This window comes from Stegostoma tigrinum, chromosome 33, assembly GCF_030684315.1.
Source record: "Stegostoma tigrinum isolate sSteTig4 chromosome 33, sSteTig4.hap1, whole genome shotgun sequence".
In the NCBI taxonomy this organism is placed as follows: Eukaryota; Metazoa; Chordata; class Chondrichthyes; order Orectolobiformes; family Stegostomatidae; genus Stegostoma; species Stegostoma tigrinum.
The window spans coordinates 36,905,953-36,933,278 of NC_081386.1; the positions used below are offsets into that span (position 1 = coordinate 36,905,953).

General features: G+C 47.5%; 1 protein-coding gene across 1 annotated transcript; it reads right to left on the reverse strand.

The window, feature by feature from the left end:
- Positions 1-10: 10 nt before the first annotated feature.
- On the reverse strand, positions 11-27,326 carry bloc1s6 (biogenesis of lysosomal organelles complex-1, subunit 6, pallidin). Its single transcript, XM_059639236.1, has 6 exons — positions 27,044-27,326; positions 16,650-16,720; positions 13,063-13,204; positions 10,910-10,997; positions 8,062-8,148; positions 11-971 (listed from the first exon to the last, which is right to left on the reverse strand). Exons 2-6 carry the CDS (start codon positions 16,702-16,704, stop codon positions 852-854), a joined length of 492 nt encoding a protein of 163 aa, XP_059495219.1. The 5' UTR covers positions 16,705-16,720; positions 27,044-27,326; the 3' UTR covers positions 11-851.

Sequence of the window (27,326 nt, forward strand, 5' to 3'; positions counted from 1 at the left end):
ATCTCAGGAATGTAGTGATCTGTTCCAATTTTATTAGTTTGCAGAAGCTGTGACAGAGTACATATCTCAATTTGAAACAATTTCTCTAATTAGTCGCTAACATAGCCCTCACCCAACCTCCAAAGTTCATTACATAACTCACACCATTTCAGTAATTCTGATACCGACAAACATCTACCAGTGTGCAGAATCTGTATTCATTGAATCTCCCAGCCTACAATCCAGATACAATTGATGTTAACAACAGAGAAACTTTCAAAGAAAAACACTTCAACAGATTGCTAAACTGTTTTAAAATTTTAAATAGGGTCATCTTGCACAGAAGTTCCTGCAAACAAGCTTATCCACAGATTAACAACTTTCAATCCACTTACAAACAGCAGATTTGCCCAAGCTTCCGTTTCAAGTTCCTTTGAGAAAAGCAGCCTCACATTGGCTCGGAAAGTGAGGGAAGATTTCCAGGCAAACAGTCCTCTGTTCAAAACACTTCAGGGGTCATACTATTTAAGAAAATATATAGTCTGTAGGAATGCATTTCTGATGTCACTTTACTAATGTTCAAATAATCTGAAGAGGCAGTTTCATGTGACATTGACAGGAAGGCAGGTTAGAACAAAGTTATATTAAAAGGTCAGTTAGCAGCTGCAATGATATCTCACTGTAAACCTCCAGGCTTCAGAAGCAGAATTCCAATTTTATGATCTGTATTTTGAATTAATGACAATACGGATATAAACAAAAGAAATGTATATTCGTCAGAATTTCCATGCCATCAGAAGGAAGAACAAGACAAAATGGGCAGCAAGCTTCCTGTTCTGTTCTCCAAGCAAAGACCCATGACAGTGATTGGGCTAAGAGAGCTTTGCTGGCTTAGCAATGAGTTGTCTTTCCCGCTCCAGTTCCTTCTCTCTCTGCTGTTCTCGCTCAAACTCATCCTTCCGTCTCTGCTGCTGAAGCTTTAAAGCTCGTCTCTGCAAAACATCAGTAAGGTCAAAAGAATATTTTAAAAGGTTTCACAACAAAGTTACAAAAGAGTGAAAGACTATTAAATAAAGCAAATGAGATTGAGTTGACTGACTTCAAGAGATGGGACAAACACTGGGCTATACGCTTCCCACAGGTTTTCAGCAGAATCTGAAGCATAAACAAAAGATTTAGCACAGGGGCAGAACTTGAGCTGAGAGAAATTTAGACCAAAGTTTAAAAGAAATAAAGAATGTGAAGTTACCAAGTAATAGAATAATCACAAAAGTCCCTCATCACTGATCCTTGGGCAACGTGGCACTCCCTCAGCACTGAACCTCCGACAGTGCCCGCTCCCTCGGCACTGACCCTCCGATAGTGCAGCACTCCCTCGGCACTGACCCTCCAACAGTGCTCACTCCCTTAGCACTAATCCTCTGCTAGTGCCCATTCCCTCGGCATGGATGCTCCGACAGTGCCCACTCCGTCAGCACTGACCCTCTAATAATGCCCACTCCGTCACCACTGACCTCTGACAGGGCAGCAGTCCCATATCATTGGAGTTACCCTAGAACCAGTGGAAAGGAATGTGGGAGGTATTACCACAACTTTAAAAAAAATTGATGGATTATATTCAATGGAACTGAGCAGCATATGTCCAGATCTCAGGGAAATCACTGCACAAGTAGGGACTATCTAGCATTCTTAAAGATGTTAAAAGAAGGTATTTGAAGTTTGAAAAGATATTTCGTCAGTGTGCCTCAGTGAAGTGTTGGTGTTCTGTCCCACTAGTTATTTAGATGCCTCAGTTTGTTGGGGTGTTTGACTCATTTCTGGTTCGGTTCTTCAGTGGATTGTACACAGGGTCTAATTCCATGGTGTTTGTTCATAGAGTTCCAGTTAGAATACCAGGCCTCCGGAAATTCCCTGGCACATCTGTTTGGCTTGTGTGATTATTGATGTGTTGTCCCTGTCAAATTTGTGTCCCTCTTTGTCCATGTGTAGTGAGACAAGTGAGAATTGGTCGTCTCTCTTGGTGGCCAGTTGCTGTTCGAGTATCTGTATTATCAGTTTTCTTCTGGTTTGGCCTATGCAGTGTTTGTCACAGTCATTGCATGGTATTTTGTATACTGCACTAATTTTGCAGGTTTTGGGTATGGGATCCTTTACGTTCATCAGTAGGTATTGCACTGTGGTCGTTGGTCTGTGGGCTACCCTGATACCTAGGGCTGAGTCGTCTTGTGGTCATCTCTGCAATGTCCTTGATGTATGGACGGGTGATCAGCGAGTCTGTCATGTTGTATCTTCCCATCGTAGTCTGTCTCAAAGGTAACAGCAGATTCTGCTTTTTGGGTGTCCATTCCTTTTGAAGACTCTGTATAGGTGCCCCTGTTCTACTTTGCGTAGTTCTGGGCTGCTGTAATGTGTTGTGGCTCATTCAAATGGTGTCCTGATGCAGCTCCGTTTTTGGGTATTAGGGTATTCGCTAGTATACTTGAATATTTGGTTAATATGTGTGGTCTTTCTATATACGCTAGTCTGGAGTTCTCCGTTGCTTTTGCGTTCTATCATTATATCCAGGAGCCTTCCTGCTCGGCCTGCTGTGTTCATCCAGCTCCACACCTTGTTATCTCGGGATAATAGGTTATTCTCTTTTTCGTTCATGAATTTTATACCAGTGAGAATATTGTTTATGTGTAAGTGGGTTTCTATCAGCATCTTTTGATGCTCAGGCCAAATACGTTCTGAGGTGGTGGACATGCTTGCTGAGACAGTGGGTTTGGTTGCAAATGTTTCATCACCCTGCTCGGTAACATCATCAGTGTGTCTCCAGTGAAGCGTCAGTGTTCTGTCCAGCGTTTTATTTATTTGTATCCAACACACCATACTTCTACAGATGACCCAAGTTACACAAATCAAGGGATACCCGTCAGACCCATTGTCTCACTTCCAGGTACATCAACATTGGGACTTTCGTAGAATCCCTACAGTGTGAAAACAGGCCCTTCGGCCCAACCAGTCCACACTGAACCTCAAAGCATCTCACCCAGACCCACCCCATCTACACATCCCTGAACACTACAGGCAATTTTGCATGGCCAATCCACCTAGCATGGCAATCGTTGGACTGTGGGAGGAAACTGGAGCACCCTGAGGAAACCCACGCAGTCACAGGGAGAACGTGCAAACTCCACACAGACAGTCGCCCAAGAATGGAATCGAACCTGGATCCCTGGCGCTGTGAGGCTGCAGTGCTAACCACTGAGCCATTGTTTCTTCCGGTTTTATGTGTTTGATAATCACGAAGATTTCATGTACATACTGTACCCAAAATTTGGGCTGTATAGTGGGGAGCACTGTCTGCTCTAACCTTTGCATTACTGCTTCTGCAATCAGTCCTGATATTGGGGATCCCATTGATGTTCTGTTGATTTGTTTGTATATGCCACCTTTGACAGTGAAGTGAGTTATGAACAAGTAGTTTCATGGTGGTGTTCTTATTGATGTTGTTGGTATCCTGGGATGCCTGCTCACTTAATTCATCAGCAGTATGGCAGCTGTCCCTTTGGCCAGGTCGATGTTTATGGATGTAAATACTGCTGTTACGCCAAAGGACATCATCATCTTGTCCTCTTCTATCCTGGTGTCCTTGATGATGTTGAGCAATTCTTGGGATCAGTGAATGAAACGGGTAGTGTTGTCCACTAAGCATCTCAATTTCTGTTGTAGTTCTTTGCCGAGTCCCAATGTTGGTGTACCTGGAATTGAGACAATGGGTCTGAGGGGTATCCCTTGATTTGTGTAACTTGGGGCGTCTGTAGAAGTATGGTGTGTTGGATACAAATAAATAAAACGCTGGACAGAACACTGACCCTTCACTGGAGGCACACTGACAATGTTACCTAGCAGGGTGATGAAACATTTGCAACCAAACCTACTGTCTAAGCGAGCATGTCCACCAGCTCAGGAGGTATTTGGCCTGAGCATCAAAAGATATTGATAGAACTCCAAGAGAATGGGTGTTGGATGTGCTGAAACCATCTACAGAAATCTAAAGGAGGTTCGGAGGATGAACGTCCTATGCTCAAACCCTCATATAAGCTGTGGCAAAGATGAACATTTGAATCCCAGAGCTGATCACCTGACTCATTGGATGTGTTTGAAGTGAAATACCTGGTGTGTATGTTCCACAGTAACATTCAGCCCCCAAACGCTTTGTGACAAACTAAAATGGAATGCAATTTTTAAATTGGACTGAAACTAGTTGTTGTGAACAGCCCACAATGTGGTGTTTAATTACAGACACCAAAAGCAATGATGTAAGGTGTTGGATGGCTGGAAGATTGCTGGGGAAAAATCCTGACAGAAAGTGAAATACCAAGGGAATATTGTATTTCCAAATAGAACAGAGAACCTACAATTTCTCCTGGGTGGATTCTGTTCCTATTTGGGTAAGAGCAGATAGAGTCAAAGTGCTGTATCTACAACAAGACCAAGACAAACAAATCTTTAAGTGGAAACAGCGAGAGAGGTGTGAACTGGGGCACGGGATTTTTGGGATGGACTGCAGGTATCTCAGATAATTTACACCAGCTGAAACTGACCACAGTCCAGGGACCCTGTGAGAAGAAGTTAGAAGGACTCTAATCCTAACCCTTATCTGATGAATATAATTAATCACCATGAGTCAACAGCAATTGAAATGAGATGCCTGATCTACCAATTATTTCACTACAAACAAAAAGTGTAGGGTGGCAGATAGAAACAAAGGGAGGCTTAGCCTTTGACAGGGATAATCTCAACAATGCACCATCCTCAGATCACTATGTCATGTCAACCAGCAGAGGACAAATGTCTCCTTAGAGAAAGACAACAGAGCATGGGGTGGCGTGGTGGAATGGTTTTCAACCCCAGGCGGCCTCTCTGAGGTGTTGGGACGATGCTGAAAGGTGCATGTACAAGTCAATAAAGTCTTAACTGAGGAACTCCTCTGCTCCTCCCCCCAACCCTGTCCCAACAGCAGCAGCAGGAGAGACCATGAGCCCAATATCTGAGCAACCAAAAAACATCATGCACCCCCAATATTAACCCCACAACCCAAAGAGCCCGAGCAAGTGAACGGGCTAGTCAGTGGCCTAATATTCTCAAACCTCAATGGGTTTCCTACACCAACGTTTCCCATCAGCTAAAGCCCTTGCTTTTGAATGTGTCCGGTATAATGCTACCACTGCAACAGAGATCCTGGAACAACAGACAAACAGTTAGTAAATTGGATGTAATCCAAGATTAGCTCATGCAGGGAAGCAACAGCACAGTCTGCTGTATCGTGAAAGCTGTCAGAAAAGGGAGAAGCCAAACCAACACTCAGTTCAGTGGTACTGCAATCCCACAGCAGGATGCATCTATCGTACCAGGTACAGAAAACTGGGATATTATAATCTGGTGGTGGGAGCATGCAGCATATCCCTTTGGCCGTGTACCAAAGGAGAATCAGGCAAATGGCTCAAGGCTCCACAAATGGCAGTACGGACCCAACCCTGCTGTGACATTATCCCATCACAGAGTCAATATTCTACTTTGCACCCAGTCACGCACACTAGTCAACGGAGTAACATTATGGCCAATTATAGACCAGAAAGCAGAAGAATTGGAAATAGCAGTAGAGCACCCACACCTGGAGAGAACAGTCAAAGAGGACATCCCAAACCCCACTCAAAGTGAACTCCAGTCAGAAATGCAGAGAAAGAAGAAAGGTCAAAGAAATACAGAAGGATGTGGAGACGGATAATTCAAACACAAACGTGATGGGAAAGAATTAGGTCTCCCCTTGTGTCATCAACCTAACTTGGGAAAGGAGAGAGATGCACACAGTCATAACATGAAAGAGAGAGACAGAGAGACGTATGAATATGTCAATGTGAAAACGCCACAATTATCCAATTAAACGAAGGTGTGGCTAAGCTATAGTACAGACATCAGAAACGAGTGTGGGGTGGAGTGGTGGGGGAGAGACACAATTAAAAGGATTAATACACCACAACCATGTCTGGGCAAGCACAGGGAGTGGAAAAATTCTAATTAAAAAAAGTTTACTGTATCAATTAAATGACACAAATCTTGAAATTGGTCAATCATACGAACACTGTAACCTATCGCACTTCCATATTATAAAATACGCTGCAACCATTGTCTGGGAGTCACAGCACAGACATCACACTGTCCTTTGGTTCCTTGAATAAAGGAGATCATTAGTATTAATGCTCCTCTCACTACATGACAGCTCATTCACCACTGGTACTCAAACTGTGCGGCACTTCACTGGCACTGCCCCCCCGCCCCCGGACAGCACGACGCTCCTTCGGCACTGAACCTCCCCCAGCGCTGACCCACCGACATGATGCACTCCCCCAGCGCTGACCCACTGACATGATGCACTCCCTCGGCGCTGACCCACCGACATGATGCACTCCCTCCCTCAGCACCGCCCCTCCGACAGTGCAGTGCTGCCTCAGTACTGCCCCTCTGACAGTGCAGCACTCCCTCGGCACTGACCCTCCGACAGTGCAGCGCTGCCTCAGTACTGACCCTCTGACAGTGCAGCACTCCCTCGGCACTGACCCTCCGACAGTGCAGCGCTGCCTCAGTACTGACCCTCTGACAGTGCAGCACTCCCTCGGCACTGACCCTCTGACAGTCCCTCAGTACTGCCTCTCTGATAATGCAGCACTGCCTCAGTGCTGACCCTCCATTCGTGCAATGGTCCCTCAGTGCTGACTGTCTAACGGAGTAATATTCCCTTCAACACCAACCCTTTGACTGTGCTGTACTCCGTCAGTAATGCACTGAATTCCCACGCTGAATGTACCTGTTTAAGTAAATTGCCAAATAAACTAAACTAACATTTAGATTCTGTCACTCCCTGAGCTTCTCCTTCAAATCTTTGTTTTATGTTTTCTCCTCTGCTAAAGTCTGGAAATCAGTCACTCAAATATTTCACAAAAAATAAGAGCTAGTAATATCAATGCCCTTTTACTGAAATACTGTGGCCAGGAAGCCTCAAATATTTTGACCGATCACAGCCGAAGAACTTTTCCTTAATGAGAGCTCAGTCCGAAGTGGCTGGGAGCTCCAGCATGACATAATGCAAACTACTTCAACCAAATGAACAGTTTGAAAAGCAAACCTGTACTTTTTACGGTGGCAAGTAACACTACTAACATATTTGATCCAAAAATTTCTCAGGTCCGTATGTCTGTCCCATCATTGCACTGTGGGCTGAAAATGACCATCCCCTCATGTGTTAGTAAGATTCCAGAATCAGCTGGATGAGTAAATTCATCATCATGATCCAAGACCATTCAGAACATCCATCAGAGGCACTCCCTAAGTAAAGGCCCCTGTCAGTCAGCCCCAGGCCATCTCACACTCACTGAAATTGCTAGTCATTTAAAGAGGGTCACAAACAGTCAACATCAAACAGCACAATGCTGGCAGAAAGGCTTCACAAAGAAGTTGACATCACTTGGGAAGAAATAGGACCCCAAAGATTCAAGAACCTCAGACAAAGGGGAAGTGATAGCCTTGTGGTATTAGTGCTAGACTATTAATCCAGAGGCACAGATAATGTTCTGGGGACATGGCTATGAATCCTGCATTGGCAGTTGATGGAATTTGATTTCAATAATAATCTGGAAATCAAAGTCCAATGATGATCGTAAACCATTGCCAATTGTCAGGAATAAAAAAAAATCCTGTTCACTAATGACCTTCAAGGAAAGAAACTGCCATCCTTACCTAGTCTGGCCTACATGTGACTCCAGACTCACGGCAAATGTGGGTCAATTTTAAGTGCTCCCTGGACACTTCGTGGTAGGCAATAAATATTGGCCTTGCCAGCAACGCCTCATCACATGAACAAATTTTTTTTAAAAAATTGCACCCAGCTTGAAACATTTCTCAAATCCCACTTTCACCAATGTTTTTTGTGACAGAAAATTAATTAATGAGCAGAAAACTAAGAATTATTTAGTGAGTTGGAAGTGACTCCCTGGAGTGTCTGAGTTGCTGTCCCCAGTGAGTGGGAGCGCTAGCACTAACCTTTAGTTTGGTTGTCTTTTCATGCAGCGTTATCATTTCCTTTCGAATGTTAACGAGCTTATTGTAATAACATTTTGCTTCAGTGAACTAAAGAGAAAGAAATAGCAAAACGTACAGTTAAAGTTAACCATATTCACAAAAGTTTCCACCTAAAACATTTTCAGTACAATAACAGAAGACTGAGTAAAGTCCATGATGGTCAGTTCCTGCCTCGATTTCAATTGCAGGAACAAAATACAACAGAATCTCACAAAAGTCAAACAATAAACAGTTGCTGCAAATTTAGGCAATCTAATGGCTTTAATAACTTTGTTTTAGAATCCAAATAGAAATAGGAAATTGACAACAACCAGGGACACAAACTGGGGCTAGGAGTACACATCATCAGATTTTTCACATTATCAAAAATGGACCTGTCTAATTACACGGTGATTAGAAACAAAACCTTCCAAAAAACACCCCAAATGATGCATTAATGAACATACCAGGTAGATTTTCCAGCTGGATTCATCCCTCCCACTCACTCACATCCTTCAAACAGGATCAAAATTGGAAGATTTCGGGATTATTTCTCATGGAAAAATTATCGGATTCGTTGAATTCACTTTTGAAATCAGAACTCCTGACCTTTGCTTGCTAGAATAAGGCCAGAAGTGCTACCATTAATGGGGGTCATCATTTAAAAACAGAAATTAGACTTACCCTATAAAGACTGTGGCTACGAGAGTCAGTCAGAAGCTAGGAATCCTGCAGTCAGTAACTCCCCTCCTGACTCCCCAAAGCCTGTTCATCATCCACAAGGCACAAGTTAGGAGTGTGATGAAATGCTCCCCACTTGCCTGGATTACAGCAGCTCCAACAACATTCAAGTAGCTCAACACCATCCAGGACAAAGCACCATATCCACAAGCATCCACTCCCTCCACTAACAACGTTCAGCAGCAGCAATGTGTACCATCTATAAGAAATGCTGCAGAAATGCAAAGATCCTTAGACACCTGTCCTCAGACAGCAGCTTCTAAACTTGCAACCTCGAAGGACAGGGGCAGTAGATACATGGCAACACCACCCCCTGCAAGTTCCAGCTAAGCCACTCACCCTCCTGACTTGGAAATGTATCACCGTTCCTACAATGTTATTGGGTCAAAATCCTGAACTCCCTCCCTAACTGAATTGTGGTCTGTCACAACTCCCTGGAATAGTGTGTGGGAATCAAGCCCCACCACACTTGGAGTTGTCATAAATGCAAAAATGTCATTAAATCACTGGCTGCCCAATCTTACCTAACCAGAATTAGACAATTTCAGCAATGTGAATTTCAGGTTTCCTATCATTAAGACAATAACTTTATTGTAATCAAAATGTTTTCAACCAATGGCTAAAAAGAAACATGAATTACGAACGTAAATTCCACCGCTATTTAAAATTCTAAAGCACATATTGACACACAAAGAAACAAGACAAGGATGTTTAGGGGTCAAAAATGGGTGAGAAAATAAACGTGGAGAAACAGTTTAATAGCACCACTCCAAGCCACTGGGGCTGGTAAATTATTTTCTTTTGGTTTTCCTTCCAGTTCTTTGCCAATGAGACGAGATTGTTTGTACATCACTGCTGCTGTCTTTCATTCCCTGGTCATGAATTTGCCCCCCTCAGTGTCTCTGCAAGTTATTTTTCCACTTTTTCCTTCCAACAGGTAAATTGCGGGAAGAGTAGTTTACAGGGAAATGGCAGTGAGAAAAACTACTGGAAGATTTTCTGTTACTGCTCCTCACAGGAGAAGGGATGGAGGGAGGGAGGGACAGATATACTGAGACAGACACACAAACAGACAGGGCTGGGGGTGGTGGGGAGGAGACAGATAGAGAGAGTGGGAAATACAAACATAGAAAGACACAGGCAGATAGAGAGAGGGAGGGAGAGAACCATTTTTAGAAAGAGAGACACACAGACAGGGAGATAGAGAGAGTAAGAAAGATAGATGGCCAGAACCAATTAAGTTGATGTTACTATGCCGAGCCTGGAGTTAATTGAAAAACCCATCAAAAGACCGTCACTGAGCAAAACTGCAAACTGCCTCAACCACAAACAAAGAGAGCTGAGGTATCAAGCCTTCCCCACTGCTTGAAAAAGGCTATGGTGTAAATACAATTCACAATATATTCTGTCACTCATTCTTAAAACATCAACATCTTATTCCACCATTTCCTCTGTTTAAAGCAGTATCTTTTAGTCACCAGTTTAGTCCGCTATCCAAAAATAATAAGTGGTCTTGACAGAAGGTCCCCACACCATATCTACAGCAATTCGATAGAGTACCTCAGCAGCACCTCCCCCAGGCAATCAAGGATGGGAAACAGACGCTGGTCCAGCCAACATTGCTCACAAGTTGTGAATAAAGGAAAGGCAAAGCCATATAAATGAATATCTGGAATTCATTTAAAATAGTGAAGTTTTATTAGTTAAAATTGTGATCAATTTCAAATTATATGTAAAAGCTGCAAAATTCCATTTCACAGCAAGTGAAGCATTCCATCAGACTAAGCCCTCCTAAAAATCAGGCATGTGCAAGGAATTCTGTTGGCACAAGCTGATTCATCTGTCAATCCAAAGCAGTTACACCTACTGGAAGTCTGACAACATTAATGAGCCTTTCACATTCTGCAGTCTAATTGCAACAAAGGGGACCAATGGCTAGATGGATCTTTCAGAGAGCCAGGACGGGCACGATGGATGGAGTGGCCTCTCCCTGTACTGTGTGATGCTACGAAAGTGGGACCATCTCTATTCATCCATGTAGTTACTGCAACCTATGTATCATAAACAATCTCTCTAACATGGTACTTACAAGCATGTTGATATCCAGCACCAAGTGGCACTCCCGGAACTTAGCAATCTCTTGCTCCAGCGTATCTAATAAGATCAGTTGGTTCTGCCTAAAATAATTGAAATCTTTTAGAGAAAAATAAAATCTATTACTATCATCAGTTCTATTTTGGACTCTGCTCGTTCCACAGATAACCATGCTGACATCCACAGTTCATCAGAGATAATGGGAACTGCAGATGCTGGAGCATCCAAGATAACAAAGTGTGAAGCTGGATGAACACAGCAGGCCAAGCAGCATCTCAGGAGCACAAAAGCTGGGGGTCTAGGCCCGAAACGTCAGCTTTTGTGCTCCTAAGATGCTGCTTGGCCTGCTGTGTTCATCCAGCTTCACACTTGGTTATCAGTTGGCATTAATGGTTTTGTTTGTTTACTGGGAGTTGCTGACATTCTGCTAAAACAAAATCATTTGCACATATCCCAGCATTTAATGGACATAATTTCCATTAATACCTGCCTTAGATAAGCTAGACACAGGAAGTATATTCCCAATGATGAGGGGGTCCAGAACCAGGTGTTATAGTTTAAGAAAAGGGGTAAACATTTTACGAGATAGATAAGGAGAAATTTCTTCACCCAGTGAGTGGTTCATTTGTGGGATTCACTGCCAGACAAAGTGGTTGAGATTAAAACATTGTGTTTTCAAGGAAGCAGATATAGCTCTTGGGGCTAAAGGAATGAAGGGATATGGCGGAGTGCAGGATTGGGGTACTAAGCTTGATGATCAGCCATGATCCTATTGAATAGTGAAGCAGGTTTGAGGGATTAAATCACCTAGTCCTGCTCCTATTTTCAATTTTTCCAAATCAATTCCCCCAGACGCTCTCACTCACCACCCCTCTCAGTGACCCTCCCATCTTGCCCCACTCTCAACTAGACACTCCCAGTTCTATGTTTTAATGTTTTTGGAAGTAATTCAGAGCAAGTTATCAGACTATACTTGGAATGGGATGGTTGGTCTGATGGTCTGATATTAGGTTGGACAGGCCAGGCTTATATCTGTTAGAGTATAAAAGAATAAGGGTTAACTTCATTAAAATATATAAAAGGCTGACAGGTGTTGACAGTGTGGGATGTTTCCTCTTATGGGAGAATCTTGAGCCAGGCATCACTGTTTAAAAATCATGTGTGTTCATTTAAAATGGGCATAAGGCAATTTTCTTTCTCTCTGAGAATCATCAATCTTGAGTTCTCTTACCGAAAAGGGATGGAAGCAGAATTTTTGAATATTTTTAAAATAGACATTGATAGATTCTTGTTAAACAAGGAAGTGAATGGTTCAGGTCGATAGAGCTGTGGATTTGAGGTTACAATCAGTTCAGTCATGATCCTATTGAATGATGCAACAGGCTGAATGGCCTGTACGTGTATATGCTAATTTGTATGGTCTGCTGTCTTTGCCTCTCTTGATTTCCTAATTAACTACATCTAACCTACCTCTCTCTTTACACAGACATAAAGAGGGGCACATGTATTGTACACGTGTGCCTCGGGGCCCTTGTTCCTCATTCCCTGCACCAAGTATTCCATCTGTCAGGGAATTCTTAGTTATTCTGGCAAACATATGTGGGAACATCACCTAAATGAAAGGCTTTTAGTAGGGGAAGGGGAGGGGATTCCGCGAGGGGAATATCTCAACACAGATTCAGGGGCGAGGAGACAGCAGTTTAGTGGGGTTTTGTGTGAAGAAATCTATTTTGGAGATGGTTTAGAATTTTGTGGGAATACTGTGCTGTGAAGAACTAACTGTCAGGCTACTGGAAGCAAGATTCCGTGTCTGACCAGCCTTATGGGTTCATCATTTTTTACAAGAGGAGAACTTCATATCAAAAAACTCCTGGGTTAACAACTTCCAAAAGTTATCCTTGCTAATTTATATACTGACCTATTTAGATGAAATGAGATCTGATGATTGATGACAAGTAATGGGGATGTCAGCACCCATAGTGATATCATATCAAATCTTATATGTATCCATATCAGCTTTGTACCTCTGTTTTAAGATTTCCTCATGTGACTGCATCTTAGTTTATAGGTAATTTAATGTAAAGTAACAACGTACAACAGGAAACATCAATAATTAACAATCAAAGATAAATACACTCAGAAACATACGTCAGTTCCTGGAGGGCAGATTTTGATTGCTGCAGATTGGGGAGGTAGTGAGAGATCAGTCCCCCTGCAAGTTTTTCCACAGTTGCCTGATTCACAATGATTAACTCAGAGTTCTCAAAATCCATTCTGGATTCACCAGGGTCTACATCAAAGGAAAAAACAGAGTGAAGGATCATTAAAGTTATGAGACCATCATCCAAGATTCCAATCATCAATTCATGCACCACGTAAACTTGCACATTTTCTGTTTCAGAGCTAAGAGTGTCCTTCAATTAAAAAAAAGTTTAGGTTCATTCTCATGTGCATAAAAGTGAGGCACAGAACAACTGATTTTTGTACTTTCGAACCTTCGATCAGTTCCATGCAGTTACAGGTCTGACAAAGTCAAGCTGTCTCTACTCTGATTCAATACGCGCTTTAATGAGACTAAAATGCTGGAGTCCTCCAACTGATTGGAGAACTACATCAATTTAATTGATGATACAGATCCCTTACTTTTTCTCTAAAATTGACCCCTCTTTGCTGTTAAGGTTTCGATGCCTTGGTTACTTGTAGGTTACTGTGCACCAGGACATACTATTGGCAAAACATCAGTCAATTTTACTGAATTAACTTTCAGATGGGGTGGGTTCACACAGCAAGTTCCTTCAATCAATGAGAGGCATAGATAGGATGAAATAAAGAAAAACAGAGAGTAAGTGGCAAAAAACAAGAGGGAGGCTAAGCCTGAGGGGGAAGAGAAGGGCAGCAGGAGAGCGGTAAGAGAGACACGGTGACCAATTTAGAGGCGGAAAGATAAAGAGGCAAACACACATCCTTTTCATCAACACTGCACGACAGAAAATAGAGACAATGGGAACTACAGAAAATTGCACAGATTTTTATTTGTTACCTGACACCAACAATGCAATGACAGGAGTAGGGAGGAAAGGCAACAGGAGGATAACAGTTGGAGCAAGGCTGGAATCTAACCAATTATGTGATGAAAATTTGACACGTCATGCCCACACTTCACAGCCTTCAATTAACTTTTGCAGGGCACAAATAAACACTGTCCCATACAGAACGTAGAACAGTACAGCACAGAACAGGCCCTTAAGCCCACAATGTTGTGCCAACCATTGATCCATGTATGCACCCTCAAATTTCTGTGACCATATGCATGTCCAACAGTCTCTTAAATGACCCCAATGACCTTGCTTCCACAACTGCTGCTGGCAACGCATTCCATGCTCTCACAACTCTGTGTGTAAAAAACCCGCCTCTGACATCCCCTCTATACTTTCCTCCAACCAGCTTAAAACTATGACCCCTCGTGTTAGCCTTTTCTGCCCTGGGAAATAGTCTCTGGCTATCAACTCTATCTATGCCTCTCATTATCTTGTATACCTCAATTAGGTCCCCTCTCCTCCTCCTTTTCTCCAATGAAAAGAGACCGAGCTCAGTCAACCTCTCTTCATAAGATAAGCCCTCCAGTCCAGGCAGCATCCTGGTAAACCTCCTCTGAACCCTCTCCAAAGCATCCACATCTTTCCTATAATACGGCGACCAGAACTGGATGCAGTATTCCAAGTGCGGTCTAACCAAAGTTTTATAGAGCTGCAACAAGATCTCACGACTCTTAAACTCAATCCCCCTGCTAATGAAAGCCAAAACACCATATGCTTTCTTAACAACCCTGTCCACTTGGGTGGCCATTTTAAGGGATCTATGTATCTGCACACCAAGATCCCTCTGTTCCTCCACACTGCCAAGAATCCTATCCTTAATCCTGTACTCAGCATTCAAATTCGACCTTCCAAAATGCATCACCTCGCATTTATCCAGGTTGAACTCCATCTGCCACCTCTCAGCCCATCTCTGCATCCTGTCAATGTCCCGCTGCAGCCTACAACAGCCCTCTATACTGTCAACGACACCTCCGACCTTTGTGTCGTCTGCAAACTTGCTGACCCATCCTTCAATCCCCTCATCCAAGTCATTAATAAAAATTACAAACAGTGGAGGCCCAAGGACAGAGCCCTGTGGAACACCACTCACCACTGACTTCCAGGCAGAATATTTTCCTTCTACTACCACTCGCTGTCTTCTGTTGGCCAGCCAATTCTGTATCCAAGCAGCTAAGTTCCCCTGTATCCCATTCCTCCTGACCTTCTGAATGAGCCTACCATGGGGAACCTTATCAAATGCCTTGCTGAAGTCCATATACACCACATCCACAGCTCGACCCTCATCAACTTTTCTAGTCACATCCTCAAAAAACTCGATAAGGTTTGTGAGGCATGACCTACCCCTCACAAAGCCGTGTTGACTGTATTTGATCAAGCCATGCTCTTCCAGATGGTCATAAATCCTATCCCTCAGAATCCTTTCTAACACCTTGCAGACGACAGACGTGAGACTTACTGGTCTGTAATTGCCGGGAATTTCCCTATTTCCTTTCTTGAAGAGAGGAATTACATTTGCCTCTCTCCAGTCCTCAGGTACGACTCCAGTGGAGAGCGAGGATGCAAAGATCTTCGCAAGTGGCGAAGCAATTTCATTTCTCGCTTCCCAAAGCAGCCGAGGACTAATCTGGTCCAGGCCTGGCGACTTGTCAATCTTAATGTTTGACAAAATTTTCAGCACATCAGCTTCCTCTATCTCTATCCATTCCAGCATGCACACCTGCTCTTGAAAGGTTTCATTCACCACAAAGTTCGTTTCTTTCGTAAAGACAGAAGCAAAAAGCTCATTAAGGGCTTCCCCTACCTCCTCAAACTCCACACACAAGTTCTCTATGCTATCCCTGATCGGCCCTACTCTTTCTTTAACCATTCTCTTATTCCTCACATAAGTGTAAAATGCCTTTGTGTTTTCCCGGATTCGTTCTGCCAAGCCTTTCTCGTGCCCCCTCCTGGCTCTCCTCAGACCATTTTTGAGCTCCTTCCTTGCCTGCGAGTAATCCTCTCAAGCTGAACTTGACCCTAGCTTCCTCCACCTTATGTAAGCTACCTTCTTCCTTTTCACAATAAGGTCCACCGCTCTCGTCATCCAAGGTTCCTTTATCTTACCCCTTCTTGCCTGTCTCAGGGGGACATATTTACTCATCACTCGATATACTTCAATATCCTTCATTCATTCATTTTTTGCAAAAACTATTCAACGAAACACTTATGCACATTCTCATAATATTCTCAGTCACTAAATGAAGATATACAGTCAAGAAACAACTTGTTGCAATAAAAGTTAGACAATCCGATAACAACGATTAAAGTGCCAGCTACACTGAATACCAGCGCTCACTTCAGTCGTTCATTCAGTCTACATTATCAGCCTCAATTCAGGGCACACAAGTAATTTAACAGGATAGTGGGAGCTTCGGCTTGCAGCCCACTATGTCCTTCCCACACTATCATCCCGCTTCTGATTCTAACTCTCCAGCATCACCCTCCTCCCAGAATCAGCTGTTCAGGGAGACACTGTCTTTGAGGGAGGGGATTCCAATGCCAAGACTGAGCTGGGAAAGTGGAAGTTTAAGGGTTAATGCTAAAAGAAATGAACACATTAATAACTCTTGCTTGCTTTGTCCAACCTGCTCATCTTACCTTTTGTGATGTTCTGTTCTGGAGATATACTTGGACTGGTGTTCCCTGGCTCCATGGCTTCCTGACACTTGCTGTTTTTTATAACAAAAACAATAATGCATAAAGGATGCATTCAACAGCTTTTCCATCAGTTGTAATACTTGTCCCTTTTCCAACAAATTATACTACAACCCCACTCTATCACAACCATCTGAGACTACGATAATGCACAAACATGGTGTCATATTTCACCAGAGAGTGGTGAGCCTCTGGAACTCCCTGCCACAGACTGTGGTTGAGGCCAAAAATAGTAGATCTTAAATAATAGTTCTTAGAGTGAAAGGGATCGAACGGTATGTGGAAAAGGCAGAAAGAGGAGACTCAGTTGGAATGATCAGGCATGATCATATTGAATGGTGGCGAAAGCTTGGATTACTGATTAGCCCACTCCTGGTCCTGTTTTCTGTTTCTATTGAATGGTTGGGCTGTCTTATGAGGTGAAGCTTGTAACTGCTGGATTTTAGAAGAGTACAAAGTGACTTCATTGAAACATATAAGATCTTGAGCAATCTTGACAGATTGGATGTGGACAGGGGTGACCCATTTTAAACAGAGATGAGGAGAATTTCTTTTTTGCCTGTGGGGTTGGTGCGATCTCCTGAAATAGTAGCAGAAGGAGACTTTTTGAAGGGGAGGTGGATAAACTCGTAGTAAGCGAGAGCTGTGATGTTATCGGAGACACGTGAGAATGCCAATTTGTAATGACAATGTGATCAGTAACGATCTCATTGCATTTTGGAGCAAGCTTGAGGGGCAAAGGGTCTACTCCTGATCCCAGTTTCAATAAACTCAATATCCCTGGAATATTCCAGTATAGTTCCAGTTGCTCTCCCACTCTCCACAACTGCTGTCTTGGATCACGTGGCAGGGAGGGGCTGCTGAACCACCAGCTCCTGGTATCAACATCAAACACCTTGAGAGCCTTGACTTTGTCTATCCCCAATCCCCAAAACCCGTCTGCCCATTACCTCAACCCCCGATATATCTCATATACCCCAACACCTCTATATTCAATCCCCAAAACCCCTCTGCCCATTACCTCATCCCCCGATACACCCCAACACCTCAATCCCCAAACCCCCTCTACCCATCACATCAACCCCCAATGCACACCATATACCCCCAAACCTCTATCCCCAATCCCCAAACCCTCTCTGCCCATTACCTCAACCCTGAATACACCCATATACCCCCACACCTCTTCTCCCAAAACCTCGCTGCTCATTATCTCAACCCCCAAAGCACACCATGTACCCCCACATCTCTATCCCAAAACCCCCTCTGCTCATCACCTCAACTCCCAGTACACCCCATGCACCTCCACACCTCTATTCCCAAACACACTCTGCCGATCACCTCAACCCTCAATACACCCCATATACACCCACATCTCTAACACCAATCCCCACACCACCTCTGCCCATTACCTCAACTTCCAGTACACACCATACACCCCCACAACTCTATCCCCAAACCCCAAATGCCCTCTGCACATTACCTCAACCCCCTGCAGACCCCAAATACCACAACAACTCTACCCCCAAACCGCCTCTGGCCATCACCTCAACTCCCAATACACCCCATACACCCCAACACCTCTCTCCCCAAACCCTCTCAGCCCATTATCTCAACCCTCACAACCCCCAATACACCCCCACACCTCTACCCCCAAACCCCCTCTGCCCATTATCACAACCCCTAATACACCACATACACCCCCACACCTCTACCCCCAAACCCCCTCTGCCCACTATCATGACCCCCCAATACACCCCAATACACCCCATATACCTCTACCCCCAAACCCCCTCTGCCCATTATCACAACCCCCCAATACACCCCAATACACCACCACACCTCTACCCCCAAACCCCCTCTGCTCATTATCATAACCCCCAATACACCCCATACACCCCCACACCTCTAATGGCAAACCCCCTCTGCCCATTATCACAACCCCCCAATACACCCGATACACCCCCACACCTCTACCCCAAAACCCCTCTGCCCATTATCACAACCCCTAATACACCACATACACCCCCACACCTCTACCCCCAAACCCCCTCTGCCCACTATCATGACCCCCCAATACACCCCAATACACCCCATATACCTCTACCCCCAAACCCCCTCTGCCCATTATCACAACCCCCCAATACACCCCAATACACCACCACACCTCTACCCCCAAACCCCCTCTGCTCATTATCATAACCCCCAATACACCCCATATACCCCCACACCTCTACCCACAAACCCCCTCTGCCCATTATCACAACTCCCAATACACCCGATACACCCCCACACCTCTACCCCAAAACCCCTCTGGCCATTATCACAACCCCCAATACACCTCCACCCCAAAACCCCTCTGCCCATTATCACAACCCCCAATACACCCCCACACCTCTACCCCCAAACACCCTCTGCCCATTATCACAACTCCCAATACACCCCATATACCCCCACACCTCTACCCCCAAACCCCCTCTGCCCATTATCACAACCCCCAATACACCCCCACACCTCTACCCCCAAACCCCCTCTGCACATGATCACAACCCCTAATACACCACATACACCCCCACACCTCTACCCCCAAACCCCCTCTGCCCACTATCATGACCCCCCAATACACCCCAATACACCCCATATACCTCTACCCCCAAACCCCCTCTGCCCATTATCACAACCCCCCAATACACCCCAATACACCACCACACCTCTACCCCCAAACCCCCTCTGCTCATTATCATAACCCCCAATACACCCCATACACCCCCACACCTCTAATGGCAAACCCCCTCTGCCCATTATCACAACCCCCCAATACACCCAATACACCCCATACACCTCTACCCCCAAACCCCCTCTGCCCATTATCACAACCCCTAATACACCCCATATACCCCCAAACACCCTCTGCCCATTATCACAACCCCCCAATACACCCCATACACCTCTACCCCCAAACCCCCTCTGCCCATTATCACAGCCCCTAATACACCCCATATACCCACACACCTCTACCCCCAAACACCCTCTGCCCATTATCACAACCCCCAATACACCTCATACACCTCTACCCCCAAACCCCCTCTGCCCATTATCACAACCCCCCAATACACCCCATACACCCCAACACCTCTACCCCCAAACCCCCTCTGCCCATTATCACAACCCCTAATACACACCATATACACCCACACCTCTACCCGCAAAACACCTCTGCCCATTATCACAACCCCCAATACACCCCATACACCTCTATCCCCAAACCCCCTCTGCCCATTATCACAACCCCTAATACACCCCCATACCCCCACACCTCTACCCCCAAACCCCCTCTGACCATTATCACAACTCCCAATACACCCCCACACCTCTACCCCCAAACCCCCTCTGCCCATTATCACAACCCCCAATACACCCCCACACCTCTACCCTCAAACACCCTCTGCCCATTATCACAACTCCCAATACACCCCATACACCCCCACACCTCTACCCCCAAACACCCTCTGCCCATTATCACAACCCCTAATACACCCCATACACCCCCACACCTCTACCCCCAAACACCCTCTGCCCATTATCACAACCCCTAATACACCCCCATACCCCCACACCTCTACCCCCAAACCCCCTCTGCCCATTATCACAACCCCTAATACACCCCATACACCGCCACACCTCTACCCCAAACCCCCTCTGCCCATTATCACAACCCCCAATACACCCCATACACCTCTACCCCCAAACCCCCTCTGCCCATTATCACATCCCCCCAATACACCCCATACACCCCCACACCTCTACCCCCAAACCCCCTCTGCCCATTATCATAACCCCCCAATATACCCCATACACCCCCACACCTCTACCCCCAAACCCCCTCTGCCCATTATCACAACCCCTAATACACCCCATATACCCCCACACCTCTACCCCCAAACACCCTCTGCCCATTATCGCAACCCCCCAATACACCCCATAAACCTCTACCCCCAAACACCCTCTGCCCATTATCACAACCCCCCAATACACCCCATACACCTCTACCCCCAAACACCCTCTGCCCATTATCACAACCCCCCAATACACCCCATACACCTCTACCCCCAAACCCCCTCTGCCCATTATCACAACCCCTAATACACCCCATACACCCCCACACCTCTACCCCCAAACACCCTCTGCCCATTATCACAACCCCTAATACACCCCCATACCCCCACACCTCTACCCCCAAACCCCCTCTGCCCATTATCACAACCCCCAATACACCCCATACACCTCCACCCCCAAACCCCTCTGCCCATTATCACAACCCCCAATACACCCCCACACCTCTACCCCCAAACACCCTCTGCCCATTATCACAACTCCCAATACACCCCATGCACCCCCACACCTCTACCCGCAAACCCCCTCTGCCCATTATCACAACCCCCAATACACCCCATATAGCCCCACACCTCTACCCCCAAACCCCCTCTGCCCATTATCACAACCCCTAATACACCCCATACACCCCCACACCTCTACCCCCAAACCCCCTCTGCCCATTATCACAACCCCTAATACACCCCCATACCCCCACACTCTACCCCCAAACCCCCTCTGCCCATTATCACAACCCCCAATACACCTCATACACCCCCACCCCCTAACCGCCTCTGCCCATTATCACAACTCCCAATACACCCCATACACCCCCACACCTCTACCCCCAAACCCCCTCTGCCCATTATCACAACCCCTAATACACCCCACACATCCCCACACCTCTACCCCCAAAACACCTCTGCCCATTATCACAACCCCCAATACACCCCATACACCTCCACCCCCAAACCCCTCTGCCCATTATCACAACTCCCAATACACCCCCACAGCTCTACCCCCAGACACCCTCTGCCCATTATCACAACTCCCAATACACCCCATACACCCCCACACCTCTACCCAACAAACCCCCTCTGCCCATTATCACAACCCCCAATACACCCCATATAGCCCCACACCTCTACCGCCAAACCCCCTCTGCCCATTATCACAACCCCTAATACACCCCATACACCCCCACACCTCTACCCCAAACCCCCTCTGCCCATTATCACAACCCCCAATACACCCCATACACCTCTACCCCCAAACCCCCTCTGCCCATTATCACAACTCCCCAATACACCCCCACACCTCTACCCCCAAAACCCCTCTGCCCAATATCATAACCCCCCAATACACCCCATACACCCCCACACCTCTACCCCCAAACCCCCTCTGCCCATTATCACAACCCCTAATACACCCCATATACACCCACACCTCTACCCCCAAACACATTCTGCCCATTATCACAACCCCTAATACACCCCATATACCCCCACACCTCTACCCCCAAACACCCTCTGCCCATTATCACAACCCCCCAAAACACCCCATACACCTCTACCCCCAAACACCCTCTGCCCATTATCACAACCCCCAATACACCCCATGCAGCCCCACACCTCTACCCACAAACCCCCTCTGCCCATTATCACAACCCCCAATACATCCCCACACCTCTACCCCCAAACCCCCTCTGCCCATTATCACAACCCCCCAATACACCCCATACACCTCTACCCAACAAACCCCCTCTGCCCATTATCACAACCCCCAATACACCCCATATAGCCCCACATCTCTACCGCCAAACCCCCTCTGCCCATTATCACAACCCCTAATACACCCCATACACCCCCACACCTCTACCCCAAACCCCCTCTGCCCATTATCACAACCCCTAATACACCCCATATACCCCCACACCTCTACCCCCAAACACCCTCTGCCCATTATCACAACCCCCCAAAACACCCCATACACCTCTACCCCCAAACACCCTCTGCCCATTATCACAACCCCCAATACACCCCATACAGCCCCACACCTCTACCCCCAAACCCCCTCTGCCCATTATCACAACCCCCAATACATCCCCACACCTCTACCCCCAAACCCCCTCTGCCCATTATCACAACCCCCCAATACACCCCATACACCCCCACACCTCTACCCAACAAACCCCCTCTGCCCATTATCACAACCCCCAATACACCCCATATAGCCCCACATCTCTACCGCCAATCCCCCTCTGCCCATTATCACAACCCCTAATACACCCCATACACCCCCACACCTCTACCCCAAACCCCCTCTGCCCATTATCACAACCCCCAATACATCCCCACACCTCTACCCCCAAACCCCCTCTGCCCATTATCACAACCCCCCAATACACCCCATACACCCCCACACCTCTACCCAACAAACCCCCTCTGCCCATTATCACAACCCCCAATACACCCCATATAGCCCCACATCTCTACCGCCAAACCCCCTCTGCCCATTATCACAACCCCTAATACACCCCATACACCCCCACACCTCTACCCCAAACCCCCTCTGCCCATTATCACAACCCCCAATACACCCCATACACCTCTACCCCCAAACCCCCTCTGCCCATTATCACAACCCACCAATACACCCCATACACCCCCACACCTCTACCCCCAAAACCCCTCTGCCCATTATCATAACCCCCCAATACACCCCATACACCCCCACACCTCTACCCCCAAACCCCCTCTGCCCATTATCACAACCCCTAATACACCCCATATACCCCCACACCTCGACCCCCAAACACCCTCTGCCCATTATCACAACCCCCCAATACACCCCATAAACCTCTACCCCCAAACCCCCTCTGCCCATTATCACAACCCCTAATACACCCCATATACCCCCACACCTCTACCCCCAAACACCCTCTGCCCATTATCACAACCCCCCAAAACACCCCATACACCTCTACCCCCAAACACCCTCTGCCCATTATCACAACACCCAATACACCCCATACACCCCCACACCTCTACCCCAAACCCCCTCTGCCCATTATCACAACCCCCAATACATCCCATACACCTCTACCCCCAAACCCCCTCTGCCCAATATCACAACCCCCCAATACACCCCATACACCCCCACACCTCTACCCCCAAACCCCCTCTGCCCATTATCACAACCCCTAATACACCCCATATACCCCCACACCTCTACCCCCAAACACATTCTGCCCATTATCACAACCCCCCAATACACCCCATAAACCTCTACCCCCAAACACCCTCTGCCCATTATCACAACCCCTAATACACCCCATATACCCACACACCTCTACCCCCAAACACCCTCTGCCCATTATCACAACCCCCCAATACACCCCATACACCTCTACCCCCAAACACCCTCTGCCCATTATCACAACCCCCCAATACACCCCATACACCTCTACCCCCAAACCCCCTCTGCCCATTATCACAACCCCTAATACACCCCATATACCCCCACACCTCTACCCCCAAACACCCTCTGCCCATTATCACAACCCCCAATACACCCCATACACCTCTACCCCCAAACCCCCTCTGCCCATTATCACAACCCCTAATACACCCCATATACCCACACACCTCTACCCCCAAACACCCTCTGCCCATTATCACAACCCCCAATACACCCCATACACCTCTACCCCCAAACCCCCTCTGCCCATTATCACAACCCCCCAATACACCCCATACACCCCAACACCTCTACCCCCAAACCCCCTCTGCCCATTATCACAACCCCTAATACACACCATATACCCCCACACCTCTACCCCCAAAACACCTCTGCCCATTATCACAACCCCCAATACACCCCATACACCTCTTCCCCCAAACCCCCTCTGCCCATTATCACAACCCCTAATACACCCCTATACCCCCACACCTCTACCCCCAAACCCCCTCTGCCCATTATCACAACCCCCAATACACCTCATACACCCCACCCCCAAACCGCCTCTGCCCATTATCACTACTCCCAATACACCCCATAAACCCCCACACCTCTACCCCCAAACCCCCTCTGCCCATTATCACAACCCCCAATACACCCCATACACCTCCACCCCCAAACCCCTCTGCCCATTATCACAACCCCCAATACACCCCCACACCTCTACCCCCAAACCCCCTCTGCCCATTATCACAACCCCCAATACACCACATACACCTCCACCCCCAAACCCCTCTGCCCATTATCACAACCCCCAATACACCCCCACACCTCTACCCCCAAACACCCTCTGCCCATTATCACAACTCCCAATACACCCCCACACCGCTACCCCCAAACCCCCTCTGCCTATTATCACAACCCCCAATATGCCCCATATAGCCCCACACCTCTACCCCCAAACCCCCTCTGCCCATTATCACAACCCCTAATACACCCCATACACCCCCACACCTCTACCCCAAACCCCCTCTGCCCATTATCACAACCCCCAATACGCCCCATACACCTCTACCCCCAAACCCCCCCTGCCCATTATCACAACCCCCAATACACCCCATACACCCCCACACCTCTACCCCAAACCCCCTCTGCCCATTATCACAACCCCCAATACACCCCATACACCTCTACCCCCAAACCCCCTCTGCCCATTATCACAACCCCCCAATACACCCCATACACCTCTACCCCCAAACCCCCTCTGCCCATTATCACAACCCCTAATACACCCCATACACCCCCACACCTCTACCCCAAACCTCCTCTGCCCATTATCACAACCCCCAATACACCCCATACACCTCTACCCCCAAACCCCCTCTGCCCATTATCACAACCCACCAATACACCCCATACACCCCCACACCTCTACCCCCAAAACCCCTCTGCCCATTATCATAACCCCCCAATACACCCCATACACCCCCACACCTCTACCCCCAAACCCCCTCTGCCCATTATCACAACCCCTAATACACCCCATATACCCCCACACCTCTACCCCCAAACACCCTCTGCCCATTATCACAACCCCCCAATACACCCCATAAACCTCTACCCCCAAACCCCCTCTGCCCATTATCACAACCCCTAATACACCCCATATACCCCCACACCTCTACCCCCAAACACCCTCTGCCCATTATCACAACCCCCCAATACACCCCATACACCTCTACCCCCAAACACCCTCTGCCCATTATCACAACACCCAATACACCCCATACAGCCCCACACCTCTACCCCCAAACCCCCTCTGCCCATTATCACAACCCCTAATACACCCCATACACCCCCACACCTCTACCCCAAACCCCCTCTGCCCATTATCACAACCCCCAATACATCCCATACACCTCTACCCCCAAACCCCCGCTGCCCATTATCACAACCCCCCAATACACCCCATACACCCCCACACCTCTACCCCCAAACCCCCTCTGCCCATTATCATAACCCCCCAATACACCCCATACACCCCCACACCTCTACCCCCAAACCCCCTCTGCCCATTATCACAACCCCTAATACACCCCATATACCCCCACACCTCTACCCCCAAACACATTCTGCCCATTATCACAACCCCCCAATACACCCCATAAACCTCTACCCCCAAACCCCCTCTGCCCATTATCACAACCCCTAATACACCCCATATACCCCCACACCTCTACCCCCAAACACCCTCTGCCCATTATCACAACCCCCCAATACACCCCATACACCTCTACCCCCAAACACCCTCTGCCCATTATCACAACCCCCAATACACCCCCACACCTCTACCCCCAAACCCCCTCTGCCCATTATCACAACTCCCAATACACCCCATACAGCCCCACACCTCTACCCCCAAACCCCCTCTGCCCATTATCACAACCCCTAATACACCCCATACACCCCCACACCTCTACCCCAAACCCCCTCTGCCCATTATCACTACCCCCAATACATCCCATACACCTCTACCCCCAAACCCCCTCTGCCCATTATCACAACCCCCCAATACACCCCATACACCCCCACACCTCTACCCCCAAACCCCCTCTGCCCATTATCATAACCCCCCAATACACCCCATACACCCCCACACCTCTACCCCCAAACCCCCTCTGCCCATTATCACAACCCCTAATACACCCCATATACCCCCACACCTCTACCCCCAAACACCCTCTGCCCATTATCACAACCCCCAATACACCCCATACACCTCTACCCCCAAACCCCCTCTGCCCATTATCACAACTCCCAATACACCCCATACACCCCCACACCTCTACCCCCAAACCCCCTCTGCCCATTATCACAACCCCTAATACACCCCATACACCCCCACACCTCTACCCCCAAACACCCTCTGCCCATTATCACAACCCCCAATACACCCCCATATCCCACCAATCCATTCCCGCTCTATCCACATTTACCCCCTCACCAACCCTCTGCACCGGGAGGGGGGCACGGGGCCTCTGGGTCCCTCGTCAAGCCTCCCTCTTTCCTGCCTCAAGACACTGCACTGTCCCACGGTATGTCCCGGCCGCTGTGAAGGCCGAGCCCCGGGGGTTGGGGGGGAAGGCCGAGCCCAAACCGCAGAAAAGGCCGAGGCTGCGTCCAAGGAACGGGGCCGTGTCCCGGATCCGGAAACCGGCTCGGCCCAGGCCTGGGGTCCGCTCCGGGTGTGGAAGGTCGGGAGGCGGGTGGTTATTGCAGCTGCGGCCGGAG